Source organism: Olea europaea, chromosome 11 (assembly GCF_002742605.1).
Source record: "Olea europaea var. sylvestris chromosome 11, O_europaea_v1, whole genome shotgun sequence".
NCBI classification, from domain to species: Eukaryota; Viridiplantae; Streptophyta; class Magnoliopsida; order Lamiales; family Oleaceae; genus Olea; species Olea europaea.
Window position 1 is genome coordinate 13,904,764 of NC_036247.1, and position 14,885 is coordinate 13,919,648.

Sequence of the window (14,885 nt, forward strand, 5' to 3'; positions counted from 1 at the left end):
TATATATATATATAAAGAGAGTTTTAATTTTTTTAAAAAAAAAATAAAATCTAAAATGCTCTTACTTCTTACATTTCAACTTTGAAAATATTAGAAATAAATATTCATAAACTAATGATAGACTTGAGACAATCTGTAAATGTTGACAGGCTTGTTGTACATATCTTTTATAAACAACTAAAGATTATATTCTATCTATTTTATTTGAATTATAGTTTGAGATAGGCCAAATCAAATATGTAGTTCATCGATAGTAGAGAATCTTGAGACGAGCAATGTTATAAATACAGTTTTTTTAACAAAATTAGTATAGGAAGACAGCTGTCTTCGTGTAATTGGCTGTTGTAAAAAATAATTTTTGACAACAGCAAATCACAGAAAGAAGATTATCTTTCTGTATCAATTCTGTTAAAAAAATTTGCACTTGTAGAGTTTTCCATCTTGAGATAGGGCAACCTGTACAACTATAAATACATGTAAATGAATCAAACGAAACCGAGTTGAAGCACATTAAAAATCTCTGCATTTACCACTCTTTTATAGAAAATTTATTTATTTTTGTAAACTTAGCCTACATAGACCTATTGTGTATGCGGCTCCTATAGAGTGAAACACAGGTTTATTGGAACAAATAGGGTGATGTCTGAATAGAGTGAGGGGAGCATAGCACACCGAACGGAATGGAGTAGAGCGATGACGTTGGCCTTGCAGATTTTAATTCACGGTATGTTTGCTAGGGACGCTGAATGGGTTCGAGGTGTGGGGGTAATGCCCTTACGGCATGGTACATGAATATTTTCTTGTACGGGCATTAAAGTCTTTTATGGACTTGGGTTAGGTTTAATATAAACACTAATGATGTAATCTTATTATTCATACTAAATAAAATAGCTCGACTTTGCTCCTCGTGAACATAGGCACATCGCCGAACCACGTAAATACTCGTGTTGATTTCTCTCTTTTATCTCTTTATTATTGCTCATAAAATCCAACAACTAAAATCAAAGCGTCAGGTTTAGATGGCGAATTCTTCAATTGCAAAATTCGATGTGGTGAATTTCAATGGATCTGAGAATTTCGAATTATGGCAGCGAATGGTGAAGGATTTTTTTGGCGCAGCAAGGGAAGGTAAAGATACTATTTAGGAAGAAACCAGAGGATATGTCAGATGTCGATCAGGAAAAGCTTGATGCACGATTAGTTGGTACAATTCGACGATGTTTAGCCGACAAGATCATGTATCACGTTATGATGTTGAGTCTTTGGCGAAGGTTTGGCTAAAATTGGAGAGTCGTCGTATGTCAAAGTCTTTCACGAACAAACTACATCTGAAGCAGCGACTGTATGGGCTCAAGATGCTGGAGGGTACAGTTCTGATTCAACATACTAATGTATTCAATCAAATTATTAGTGATTTGTTGAGACTTGAAATCAAGTTTGATGATGAAGATAAGGCAATGATAGTATTGTACTCTATTCTTCCTTCGTATGATCACCTGGTGACCACGTTGACTTGGGAGTAAAGAGACTTTTGAATTGGAGGAAGTTATATCAGCCCCGTTGGCCTACAAAAACATCGAAAACTGCGTACTGGCAAAAGTGCACAGAGTGAAGGATTGATCGTGAAGGGCCATTAGGATTGTGGGAGAAAGAATGATAGGGGTAGTTCTTACAGAGGGAGTACGAGATCAAAATCTAGTAATCAAAATAAGAAAAAGTTAAGTGCTACAAATGCCATCAAATGGGTCACTTTAAGAAGGACTGTCAAAATAGGAAACAGATGATGAAAGGAAAGGTGATGGGTCCCCAAACTCAGCTAGTGTTGTAGAAGGAGACTCGAATTCTGGAGATGGAGACATGCTATCGATCTCTAGAGGTAATTCTGACAGATTGACTCTTGGGTACTAGATTCAACCTATTCATATCACATGTGCCATTACTAGGATTGGTTTGATTCATATCATTCATGTAATTTTGGATCTGTTCTAATGGGTAATGATGCAACGTGTAAGGTCATTGGAATGGAGTCCATAAAATATAAAATGTTCGATGGTGTAGTGAGGACCTTGGACGATGTTAAGCATCTACCAGAGTTGAGAAAGAACCTAATTTCTATAAGCACTGTAGACACCAGTGGTTACTTTTATAAGTCGGAATGTGGGGCTCTGACAGTGAATAAATGAGCTATGAGGCTCTGACAGTGAAGAAATAAGCTATGATTATGATGAAGGGTCAGAAATTAGCAGGGAACACCTACAAGCTACTGGAGAATATAGTTGTAGGTGGAGTTGCTACAGCAAAATCTAAGTCACATGACACTCTCCTATGACATATACGTCTAGGGCATATAAGAAAACGTGGTATGACTGAATTTCACAAGATGAATTTGTTGAAGGAGAAAATCATGTGAGCTAAATTTCTACAAGTTTTATGTACTTGGAAAACACTCCAAAATACAGTTTAAGACGGGAAAACACAAGACAGGGGGCATTCTTGATCATGTGCATTTTGATGTTTGGGGACCAATAAGGAAGTTGTCCAAATGAGGATATCAATATTTCATTTATTTCATTACTTTCATTAATGATTTCTCTTGAAAAATTTGGGTATATTTCGTGAAGCACAAGTCTAAAACTTTTACCAAGTTCAAATTGTGGAAAGCAAAAGTAGAGAACTAGATGACAAGAAAATTAAACATCTCAGGACAGACAATGGTATTGAGTATACAGATTCACAATTTCTAAATTTTTGTAAGGAGCATGATATTCAATGGCACTATACAATTTGCTAGACACCGCAGCAGAATGGTATAACGGAGATGATGAACAAAACATTTGTAGAACAGGCAAGATGATTAAGGTTGAATGCAAGGCATGATTGAGGTTGAATGCAAGGCTTTCGAAGATCTTTTGGGCAGAAGCGATGAACATGGAATGCTATGTCATAAACAGATCACCACGAGCAGCACTAGATGGGAAAGTTGCAGAGAAAGTTCAGACAGATAATGAAGTTGACTATTCTGGATTGAGAGTATTTGGGTGTTCTATTTATGTGCATGTATCTAGTGATGAGAGATCCAAACTTGATCAAAAATCAAGAAAGTGCATTTTTCTGGGCTATGTAAAAGGGCACAAATTTTAGGAGTCAGAGGCGAAGAAGTTGGTGATAAGTAGGGATGCAATCTTTGATGAAGCATTCATGCTTAAAGCTTCTCCAAATAAAGAGAAGCTTAGTTTAGGCAAGGGCAACATCAAGAGCCAAGTGGTGCAGGTAGAGTTGGACAATGTTGACATGGAGACTAATGCTCAGGAAGTGGACAGTTCTATCTTAGAAAGGGAGCAGTTTCATAGTGTTGCAATAGATAGATCACTTCGCACTATCAGGCCACCTGTAAAGTATGGATTCGAGGATTCAGTTTTTTATGCACTCATTACAAGCAATAGCGATCCTATGACTTTTCAAGATATTGTTGGTAGTCAAGAGAAAAGTAAATAGATAGAGGCTATGATTGACGAAATTGAATTATTTCATAAAAATGGTACTTGGGATTTAGTGGAACTTCCAGGGATGAAGAAATCGATAAGGTGAAAGTGGATGTACAGAAAGAAAGAAGCAATGTTAGAAAATGAAGGGAAAAGATACAAGGTTCGATTAGTAGCAAAGGGATATTCGCAGAAGAAAGGAGTAGCTTATGATGAAATTTTCTCTCCGAACAGGTGGATGAATGTGGCAGGTGTGGTACAGGTGGACCTATGATATTCCATCAATTTTTGTTGGATTCGATCAATGAATTTTTGCTGATTTTTGGGCTTTTTTTTGGTTAGCGGTGGTGCATGTAGGTCTGGAGATGGTGGTGGACTTTGGTGCTGGTGAGGTGGTGTGGTGGTGGATCTAGCGTTATTGGCAGTAGTGAAGTAGGGGTTGCTAACGGTTGTGGTATGGGTGATGTTGGTGGCAGTAGAGTCATGGTATTGGTGGCGGCGGCGGCGGTCTAGTGGGACCAAGAGTATTTTGTAACCAATAAATTGGTTATATTGTAACCAGTAAATGATATGTGACCTAAAAATGTGTTTGTGATTCACAATTTATTAAGTTACTGATCAAAAAATAAGTTGTAACTAATTAATTTGATAAATTTATTACCATTAAATACATTTTTGACCTATAAAATTTGTGCTTTATAACTGATAAATAAATTGACATATTTTTGATTCCATGATCGATGAAATTGTGACCTTTAAAATTTTTGATTTATGATCGAATAATAATTTATGACTAATTAATTTGATAATATGTGATCGAAAAATAAATTGTGATCTTTAAGTGTGTAATTGTGACCATAAATTATTTAGTTGTGACTTTAACATATTTAATTAGTAAAATGTATTTTTAACTAATTATTTCATAAATTAATTTTAATTAATATTTGATTTTTGAAATTTTAAACCTTATTTCCTAGTTTTGAAATTGGTCATAATTAATCTCTTAGTTATGAAATTTTCCCTACTATAAATTGAAGCCTCTAGGGTGTGTTTGAGCCACAATCTTTTTGAAAAATGTATTTTGGAATAGTAGATTAATGGAAAATGTGTAGTTAATAAAAGAAGAATTTTTTTTTCTTTAGATGTAATATTGTTTTAATGAAGAATATGTGATTGAAAAGATAATAAAAAAAAATGTATTTTAGAAAAAATGGGAATCAAACACTTTCTTAAGATCCAAATAACAAAGTGCTTACAAAAAAATAAAAAATATATATAACAAAGTGCTTACGAAACTCATTTTTGATGGACCCATTTATTTGATCAGAATTAAGCACTCCCGTTTGGCCCCCATTTTGTAGTAATGAAAATGAGTGAAATAATATTTTTTTGAAAAATGAATTGTTGAAAAAGAAATTTTTTTTTTATTTACGTGTAATATTATTTTATGAAAAATTGTGTAGTTGAAAATAAGAGAATGAAAAAATGAAATGTAATAGNTATTTTAATTTATTTACTCTATATTTTGATTTTATACGTATTTAATATTGATTTTGAATTCTCTGTTGTAATTTTGGATATACTAAGCATTTCTTCAAATTGGAGACAAATTTGGACGACGTATGTATAAAACATTACAGGCTCCAAGAATGCATAAATGGAAGCCAAAAAAAATATTGAGTGAGAGAAGAGTAAAGTAATTTTTCACTTCCCAAGAGGTACGATAAATTTAGATATACATTTGACTATCAATTATCTAATTATTTAATAGTGGAAGAGGAAAGTATTATAATTTTTTATTATATTTGTAGATTGAAGTACTTGCAGTGTTAGCACCCACTGAAGAAGAATTGGACAAGGTTTGGTATATGACTTTATCATTACCAACTGATAACCAACATACTACTTTAGATGGCATCGTTGGTAGAAATTTTGAGAATGCATATCAACAAATTCCACAACAAATTTCACAACATATGGACGAGCAACAAATTCCACAACGTATGGACGAGCAACAAACAGGTGTTGCTGGTAGTTCAATAGCGAAGATTTCAATTGAACTTCAAGAATCTGGTTGTTCTTCTCTTGATTTCAACTATGTAAGAAGAGAAGAAATGGAAGAAATGCTCGGTATATATAGGCAGCATGTAGTGCCAGATATGTCTGGCTTATGTCATAATCTGAAGACATACATAGTTGATGAATCAAGAAGACAGAAAGTAGAAACTCTTCAAAATCAGAGACAAATGTTTGAACAATATCAGAAATGGTACAAAGATCAACACGAGGGTTTGGGCTTCCAATCTGGCATGCATTCCCATCATACTGCTCAAAAAACAAAAGAACAAGATGCTCGTTATCAAACATTTCTTGATCAACAGAAAGAAATGTTTCAACAACAACAGAAATGGCATGAGCAGCAGTATCAATGAATGCTTCAACAACAACAAAAATGGCATGAAGATCAGTATCTGGGAATGCAGTCTTATATAAACAACAATTTTGCTTCCATGCAGTTTTATATGGATGGTAATTTTGCTTCCATGACCACGTACATTGACGACAAAAATGAAAATGTGATGAATCGATTAGATTATTTGGAATCAAAACTGGAAGCTATTGCTTGTTCACAGCTGCAGGATGTTCCTGGTTCTAGTAGTGGCGAGAAAGCACCATTTCAACAAATTCCATCGGTGGGAACATCCAGAAAAGAAAAGAAAAATAAGAAAATAAAGTATTCAAGTTATCCGTTAGAAGACTATCTCATGGAAAGATATACAACAATAAGAGAGTGGGTGGTGCGGAATCCATATAGGTAAGAAATTTGATTGTATTTTATTAATTGTATTACATTGATTTAGTATTAATTTAAACTACAATATATACATATAGTTCATACTAGAAGATGGTAGGAATTGACAACTTATATGGAAGAGATACAATAAAAACTATAATGGATGCAACCAAAGATATCAATATTGCGGTTAGTGAAGTTTATAACTCTGACTTAATTAATTTTATTATGCTCAACATATCTAATTTATTTTTATTTATTGTATTAGCATATAGAAATGGAATTAAAGCTATTGAGAGAGTTGATCAATGAAGGTTGCAGTCCTGTTTCCAAAGAATATGTAATTCTGGACTTCAAATTTGAACATGAATGTGCTGCCCATTTGATGTGGCAACATAATGTAATGGCAGAATGTTTTAGCCATTCTCAAAAGGATTTATTAACTGTGACTTTACAGCAATACATGAATGGTGATTTGCTGGTGGGTGGGTGTTCACGGATAGCTTGCAACTATTTATTATTTCCATGTTAATATCTGAGAAAAAATTGGTATCTCTATCTTGTTAATTTTATGAAATGAAAAGTTCAAATATACGATTATAGTGAGGAGTCTCATACACCAGAAGAAATCAGGGAATAAATAAAGTCATTAGTTGAAATAGTCCAAATTTAATTGAATTCCAACAATTTTTCTTCTAGGAGACTGGATTTAAGGAAGCATAGAAATAAAAGGCTCAATTTGGAAATTATACCTTACCTACCTTGCGTAAATAATAGGTATGTATTTAATGCTTTTAAATTGACAACATTTATTCTTTCTTAATTTATGATTTTACCCTTCCACTATTTATTTTGTCTAACAGAAAATAATTCTTTCATACGGGGTAAATTCTTCAGTATTTTTACTCAAATACATAGAATGCTTTGTTTTAAACTATCCATTAGAAATAGTTCAAGCAGACAGGATAAGTATATATAGAAGAAAGATTGTAGTAGACATTTGTTATAATCATTATTTTCTACATCCCCGTAGTTCCTGATTAGTTTTTTATTGTAAATGTGAAAAATTTGTAATATATAAACAATTTGAAATTAGTTTAAGGTTATTTTTGGTGCAACTACGTAAATTCAAAATTTAAAAGTGAAAAATTGTGCATGGATATTTTAGCTGTTTATTTGCTTTGAATAAAATAAATGAAAGACAATAGTTCAAATTTTTATTGTAAATGTGAAGAATTTGTAATATATAAACAATTTGAAATTAGTTTAAGGTTATTTTTTGTGTAATACGTAAATTCAAAATTTAAAATTGAAAAATTGTGCATGGATATTTTAGCTGTTTATTTGTTTTGAATAAAGTAAATGAAAAACAAAGAATAAATGAGAATATACTTTAGAATATATACTTCATTATTGTTGACAATTCACTGCAAAAATACAAAATAAATATTCTACTATTCATAATAAATGGATAGCAATAAATGATGTAAGTAGCATGTTATACATACATCATTTGTTAATATTATGGTTGCCAAAATAAAACAAAATAAAGAAAAACAAAGCTGACAACAACAAGCCGTCTATTTTTTGCCCAAACAAAAGTACTTCAGTCATTCTTCACTTTATCTAATGCTTTGGAGCAAACGGATTTATGTCAGAAGTAACATTTGAATTTGAAGCATCATTGGAAGATTTGAAAAGGACTCTCTTTGCTGGGGGCAAAGGATTTTCCTCAGGGGAGTTTGTATGGATGCTATTGTTTGAAAAGGACTCTCTTTATAGACGTATTAGAGTCATATTGTTATGGGGTTTTTTTTTTGTAAACCATAAATATTGGAGATTCCCTATTTAATAGTTCAAATACATATGTATTGTCAATTTGTAGCTGCTAGTTTGCCAGAAAATCTACCCAACCTACACTAAGCCGGCGCATTACACCATTTTCTCTTGAATTTGCGGTGATATCCCAGTAGTGACGTAAAGAGTCAAGGATTCGAACATTTTGCACATGTCTTAGCAAATGGGGCTTTGCAAACCTTTCTGGTATAGATTGGAAAACATGGATTAATGATTTACTAATATTAAGAATGATGTGGAATAGGTAAATACAGAATGACGTATTAAAAATAACACATACAATTTCTCGATGGTTGTTATGATCCAACGTAAGTTTTACTTCAAACGCGGGATTACCCATATTTAAATCGTCATCGTCTACTTCATAATTGGAGCCATATGTAATCTCTGCTCTAGAATGATCAAATATCCTCATTCAACATTGAATTTCCATTAGATTCAAATACTACAACATAACCATCCTGTAAGTTATGATGATCGAAAAATTCTTCCCATCCATTAGCCAGATATATTTCTCCGTCAATTTTTTTTAACTGTACTATGACAATTATACCATCATATGCAGTTAATTGTAGTGTGTTACCTAATTTTGGCTCTCACTAATTGATAAAAGATGTAGGAAGCATCTACAAATACGAAAAAAAATATAAGTTGTACATTAATATTAATAAAAGATTTTTAAAAATCTGAAAAAATAAATTATTAGATAACTTACAAAACGAATGTTATGATTTAGTGAAATATCGATGATTTTGAAGAAGCTATTTGGCACATCCATTTTTGTGTCTACTAAATTTAGAAAGAATTACATAGATCGTATAATTTAAAACACAATTAAATATTGGAAATTAGACATTATGTAAAACTAAAAATCTATCTAAAAAGTAAGAAAAAAGAATAGACAACACCTAAATATTTTTTAGCAAAGTTGGGCTGGTGTAACTGGCAGGTAAAAATATTTAATTTTTTTTGGTGAGAACAAATGGTATGTGAAGGTATTTAAGCTAAAGAAATGTACGTTACTTTTTTCAATGATTTGACGAAAGGTTCACATGTAGAATAGACAAAGTATTCCCATAGTTGTAGAAATAGACATAATATGTGCAGTGGTTTTGGCACCTTCTTACAAGATTCTGATGACTCTGCAAGATTTGTAATATTTTGCAAGATTTTGTGGGAACAAAAAATGAAAGAAAGAGATAATACTTTTTTGTTTCTTGTATTTATCTTTAACCAAAACAATATATATTTTATTTAAAATTTCATATAGCTCAAAATATTATTGATAGTATTTAGAGAAAGCAATGAAGATACGGGTATACCCCTCGTGCGAATGATGTCGTATCCTGTAGATTTGTGCGGGTACCGCACGAGGGGGACATTCCAATGTGCGGGGTAACCGCACTTTGTGAGAATGTGCTTGCTACCCCGCACAATTATGTGCAGGTGCACAGGCACAATTTGTGCGGGATAGCCCGCACTAATGTGCATGTGCGGGGTTACCCGCACAAGTATGTGCATTTTTGTGGGGGCTACCCCCGCACAAATTTTGTGGCGGTGTGCGGTATAGCCCCCGCACATTTTTTGTGTGCAAACGGGAAAATAGATATCTTTGCACAGCAAGTCAAAACCAAATTCCTGTGAAAGTTGAATATGAGAGTTTCTTACATTTTGTTAATACTCGAGTGTGGAAGAAAGAAAAAATTGTTTATAATTGTGTGGGTGCGACACACCACACATTTTCTGCGGGCACACCTTGTACATTTGTTAATGATATAGTTTAATGATAGTTTCATAGCTATACTAATTTTCAATTTTATGATTAGTTTTCATTAAGCATTATTGTTTTGCTAGTTATTTATCAACGTGAATTTCAACTTACCATCTTAAAAAGTTTTAACTTTGACAACTAAATATAAGAAATCATGTCACCTACAAAATAAGTTTCTGTAGGTATAAATTACTTAGATGAAAATAAATCTAAATAGAAGACAAAAATAAATACAAGATTTATCAACAAAGCTTGCAACAATAATTGATATTATCTAGTACCCATAGAACAAACCAAACACCATGATGTATATATCATTTCTAATATAGACAGTTTAAACACTACATGATTTAAAAGAAGATAATAGTTGTTACCAAAAACTTCTCAAATATCTCAATCATCATCCACTCTTTTTTTTTTCTTTTAGTGCAGAAGAACTTGTGTTATTTATGTCTCCATCACAAGTTATCTTTAAATCTGAATACTTGAAAGCTTGGTTTGCCTCAAGTAACCAATTTTTGAAAAGAGTGTGCTCCAATAATTTTCCTATGCACCAACATTTCGTTAACTTTCTTCACATAAATTTGAATGTCCATATGCTGCATAAATGAAATTGATTTAGATACTCTGAAAAAAAAATGTTTTGAAGTAGAATGTCATTTATATTTTGAATAACAACTTCAAAATGCTAATCAGTTAGAATTCTTACAAAAATGATCCACTCCATTCCATTCATCAACTTCTAGAATAATCTAACATCTGCATTGTAGTTAGAAAAAAATGCATTTCATTTAGCATAATCAACAAAGAAATCACGGACAAAGAAAGAAATTCCAATAAATCGAACATATACCTATAAAGAGGTGCAGTTGTATGAATGTATGAACAAAAGAACCTCCTTGTACACAACATTTTTAGTACATGAGTTGTGCATATGATTTTCATTGGACGGCTTGAGTAGAACTTTAATAGATCTGCTTGTTTTTACTCTTGACAGTGCTACATATAATTGACCATGGCAGAAAACTGGTTCTGGTAGATACAAACCCATGAAATCAAATGTCTGACCTTGTGCTTTATTTATTGTCATTGCAAAACATGGTCTAATTGGGAATTGAGTCCTTTTAAATGGAATCGTAGTTCGATCAGTTTTAAGAGGTATGAAAGGGATCCTAAGTAAGAAAACTCCACGATATTCACCAGTTGTGATTTCAAGAAGAATAACATTTCTTTCAAATTTTCGACAGGTAAGGTGTGTTCCATTGCATAACCCCTTGGAAGGATTGATATTTCATAATAACATTACAGGACAATTCATCTTCAATTTCAACTCATGAGGTGGAATACCATTTGGTGTCAAAGTATTCAAAAAGTCTTCCTATATGCTTTGTTCTAATTTCTCAATTGCTTCATCAAAACTATAATACATGAAACTTTGACCAGGAATTTGTTCAAACAAAAGTCCATTAATGTAGTCAACACATTCATTTGTAGGCGTAAGAATAACACGATTGACCATCGTATATAAATGATCGGCATATGTGTCTATATTGGAAAACACACATTGTATCAATTTTTTTAAAGACGTAATATCATCTTCGAATGGTAGAACTATACTATTTGGTAGCTTAATACAGTTGCAAGTATGTTCTTGTTCTGTTCCACCTCCAATTCGAAGTAAGTACTCACAAAAAATGGGATCGGACTTCGCTCTTATATTTTCAACCAGTGCTAAATGTACAAAAGAAGGCCACAAATACGAGTAAATCATGCTAGCCTTTATTATGTCTTCTTTGTTTCCTTTAGGTACAACTGGTAAAATCTGTCTAAAATCTCCTCCTAAAACTATTACTTTTCCGCCAAAAGGCAAGTTACAATCAGTGATGTCTCTAAACATTTTGTCTACAGATTCTACAGCACAACGATTTACCATAGGTGCCTCATCCCAAATTATTAGCCTACACATTTTCAATAAAGTTCCTAATGCCGATTGCTCGCTAATATAGCAGTTGACTTCACCTACCGTTTCTAGAGGGATTTTAAATCTTGAATGAGCAGTTCGACCTCCGGGCAATAAAGATGCAGCCACTTTGGACGATGCAGTTGCTAAAGCTATGAAATGTTGACATCTGACACCAACCAAGAGTGCTCTATATAAAAAAGTCTTTCCTGTACCATCCAGACCATCGATAAAAAAAAATTCACTTGATTCATCATGTACTTTTTCCATAATTGTATTAAATGCAAATTGTTGTTTTTTATTTAACGTCGCTGCACAACTAAAGTTTCTTTCAATATCCAATTTCGTTGTTTCCTCTGCAACCATTCTCATCAATCTTTCATCGTCGTCTATATTGACGTTAAATGACGCAATTCCATAATCATTTATATTTTTACCAAGTGATTCTAAAATAGAACTTATATCCTCTAAAGCTCGTACTTCGAGAACTTTAGCGGGCATATTTTCATTTACATAATCATCTGTCATATAATGCTTAAATTTATCCCATAGTAACTTAGGATTATTTGGATTACACATTGTAAGAAGCGTAGCAAAAAGACGTCTTAAAGAATAAGGCATTTCGTAAATAATAGTTTCAGATAAACATTCTTTACAATGAGTATCTTCATTTAATAAACCATAGAGAAGTGCAGCTTCACGAAATATACCAACATTTACCCCATTGAAAGTCCTTAAATCATCAAACGATGTTGGACCTCTAATATGATTAAGAAGAAGACAAATAAAATATCATTCTCCTTCAGATGGATTTACCTAGACAATTTGTCCTACAACAATTTGCTTCTTTCTAGGTGTCCATGTTTTGATAGATGCATTCCAAACAAAATGCATTGGGAAATCTCAATACAAAAGCGTTTGAGCAAATTCATTTATTTTATTTACTCGGAAAAACTCAGTTAACATAGTTTTTCTCGTATTTTCATTCTCAATAATAGAAGATAAATTGTCTGTATTTTTGTAAGTTACACATTGATGATCTTCAATATGAAGTTGTAAAGCACAAACAGCTGGATATATTTTCGATAAATTGAAAGCAAAAATCCTCCACATAATTTCAGGTGGAGATATCCATCTAGTAGATTGGTAAGTAGAAATTTCATCAATGTCTTTGTCTATTTTTCGACCAAAAAATTAATACAATCATATCTTTTGTATACATATTTGTATAAATATTTAACAGTTTTAATAGAAGAACATACTTCAACATTGATATGACAGTCGAATTTTGCACTTAAACAATGATTATATGGCACAACCCATTGATTGTCTAACATTTTACCTCTCACTTTAACATAAATACCATTATTACACCACCTATATAGTGGGTACGAATTATCTCCAAACATAGTACTATTACAATAATCTTTTAGATATTTATTTTTACAACAACTATTTTTCGCTATGCATGTGTTTTTAGGATTTAGATTTCCACAAGGACCATGCATATTGTGTTTTACAATAACTGAATGAAGATAAGGATGTATATTTTTATCAGGAATTTCACAAGATACTATTTTATCAACTTGTTCAATAGAAGAAATTTTATGACCACAGTTAAAAATCAACAACATATGTGCATGAGGGAGACCTCTTTTTTGAAATTCAATCGCGTATATATGAGTTATAACAGGACCAAAAATATTTCTCTTATATAAATCATTTTTAAGTTCTTCTAATTTTACTCTAAATATACGTACAATAAGATCCGGTCGATTTTGAACCTCATCATTATGTTTTAATTCTTGCTTAATTTCTGGCCAATTTGGATTACATGTTATAGTTATAAATAAATATGGTTTTCCATAATGTTGGACAAGAGCCATAGCATCTAAGTACCTCTTTAGCATATCTTTAGGTCCACATGTAAATTATTGTGGTAAAACAAATTTCTTTCCAGTTTTGTACCCTCTTGTTTCTCCATTATGTATACTGTCTACGATACCTTGATAAAATTCAGCACGAATTTATTTCTGATTACTACGAAAATAATTTAATCTGGATGTTTCTATTTTAACATACATATTCACAACATATTGTTGAAAAAGTCTATCAGAGTGAAACAACACAAACTTATCAGAAGGCCTAATTTGTACCTTATACGAATAGTATTCACGACATGATACCTGAGACCGTTTCTTCTTTGTATCCTTCAGCACTACATAAGCAAGAATGAATAAAATTTTATATTTACTTTCAATATCACATTTGTAGAACTATAATAGACACAAGAAAGTATATAAGCAAACATGCAGCCTCTTTTTCAATAATTTGAGCCGCAGAATTTATTACATTAGGATCAGCAACATTGTCCACAAATTGTGCAACTTGAGAAGATATTTGTTCGTATCTTAGAATGCCTTCATGCCAACCACATTCACCAAATGGAAAGAGCAAATGATATTGTAGAGGATCATAACAACCATAATAATAATGAGCCCTATGCAAATCACCAAAATGACCATATATAGTAATATCACGAACGCGAATATTTACATTTTCATCATCCTCAACCCATATAGCAGCTACTTGAGATGCCGACGGAGTATTAAGACTCTCTGATCGAGTCCTGGGTGGCATCTTATTTGAATTTTATGCTCATGTAGATAAGTTATATTGCTTAAAGACCTAAAAAATTTACTATACGAATTTACCTTCGAGATTTCGATTAGAAGAAATAAAATAGATTCTATCAGGTGTTCAAAAGTTTTCATACGGTTTTCTAGTTCATTAGCTGTATGATATAAATATAATTGCATATAACAAAGCGTATTATTATCCGGCATAAGTTGATTTACATAATGATATACTTGTCCCTGAACTCTAAATGTGTAGATACCTTTGTATACTTTAAACAGTTCTTTATCGTACTTTACATCAAATGAAGTGAACGCAAAGTGGTTATTATATGAACGTGCATATTTTTTAAATTCCATAGATACAGGCTCTTTAGACGTAAAT

The 14,885-nt window shown here is 32.2% G+C and overlaps 2 protein-coding genes across 2 annotated transcripts in view; one reads left to right on the top strand and one right to left on the bottom strand.

Moving 5' to 3' along the window:
• Positions 1–1,390, top strand: part of LOC111404492 (lysosomal Pro-X carboxypeptidase-like) — a 5,088-nt gene extending 3,698 nt beyond the window's left edge. The window contains exons 7-8 of the mRNA XM_023033289.1: positions 1,120–1,204; positions 1,272–1,390. Of these exons, the coding sequence (XP_022889057.1) occupies positions 1,120–1,204; positions 1,272–1,390 (204 nt within the window). The remainder of the gene's footprint in view (positions 1–1,119; positions 1,205–1,271) is intronic.
• A 9,892-nt stretch (positions 1,391–11,282) lies between these two features.
• On the bottom strand, positions 11,283–14,504 carry LOC111404493. The gene is made up of 3 exons (XM_023033290.1): positions 14,174–14,504; positions 13,947–14,082; positions 11,283–12,624 (listed from the first exon to the last, which is right to left on the bottom strand). The coding sequence occupies exons 1-3, from the start codon at positions 14,502–14,504 to the stop codon at positions 11,283–11,285; spliced, it is 1,809 nt and encodes a 602-aa protein (XP_022889058.1).
• Positions 14,505–14,885: the final 381 nt, after the last annotated feature.

Bases quoted from the DNA above. Each gene is read 5' to 3' on its own strand.
- LOC111404493 (XM_023033290.1), bottom strand. From the start codon at position 14,504: ATGCCACCCAGGACTCGATCAGAGAGTCTTAATACTCCGTCGGCATCT. The intron at 14,083-14,173 runs GTTTGCTTATAT...TTGCTTATGTAG, and splicing joins TATTGAAAAAGAGGCTGCAT to TGCTGAAGGATACAAAGAAG. The intron at 12,625-13,946 runs GTATGTTAAAAT...TAATCATATTAG, and splicing joins CAACAATATGTTGTGAATAT to AGGTCCAACATCGTTTGATG.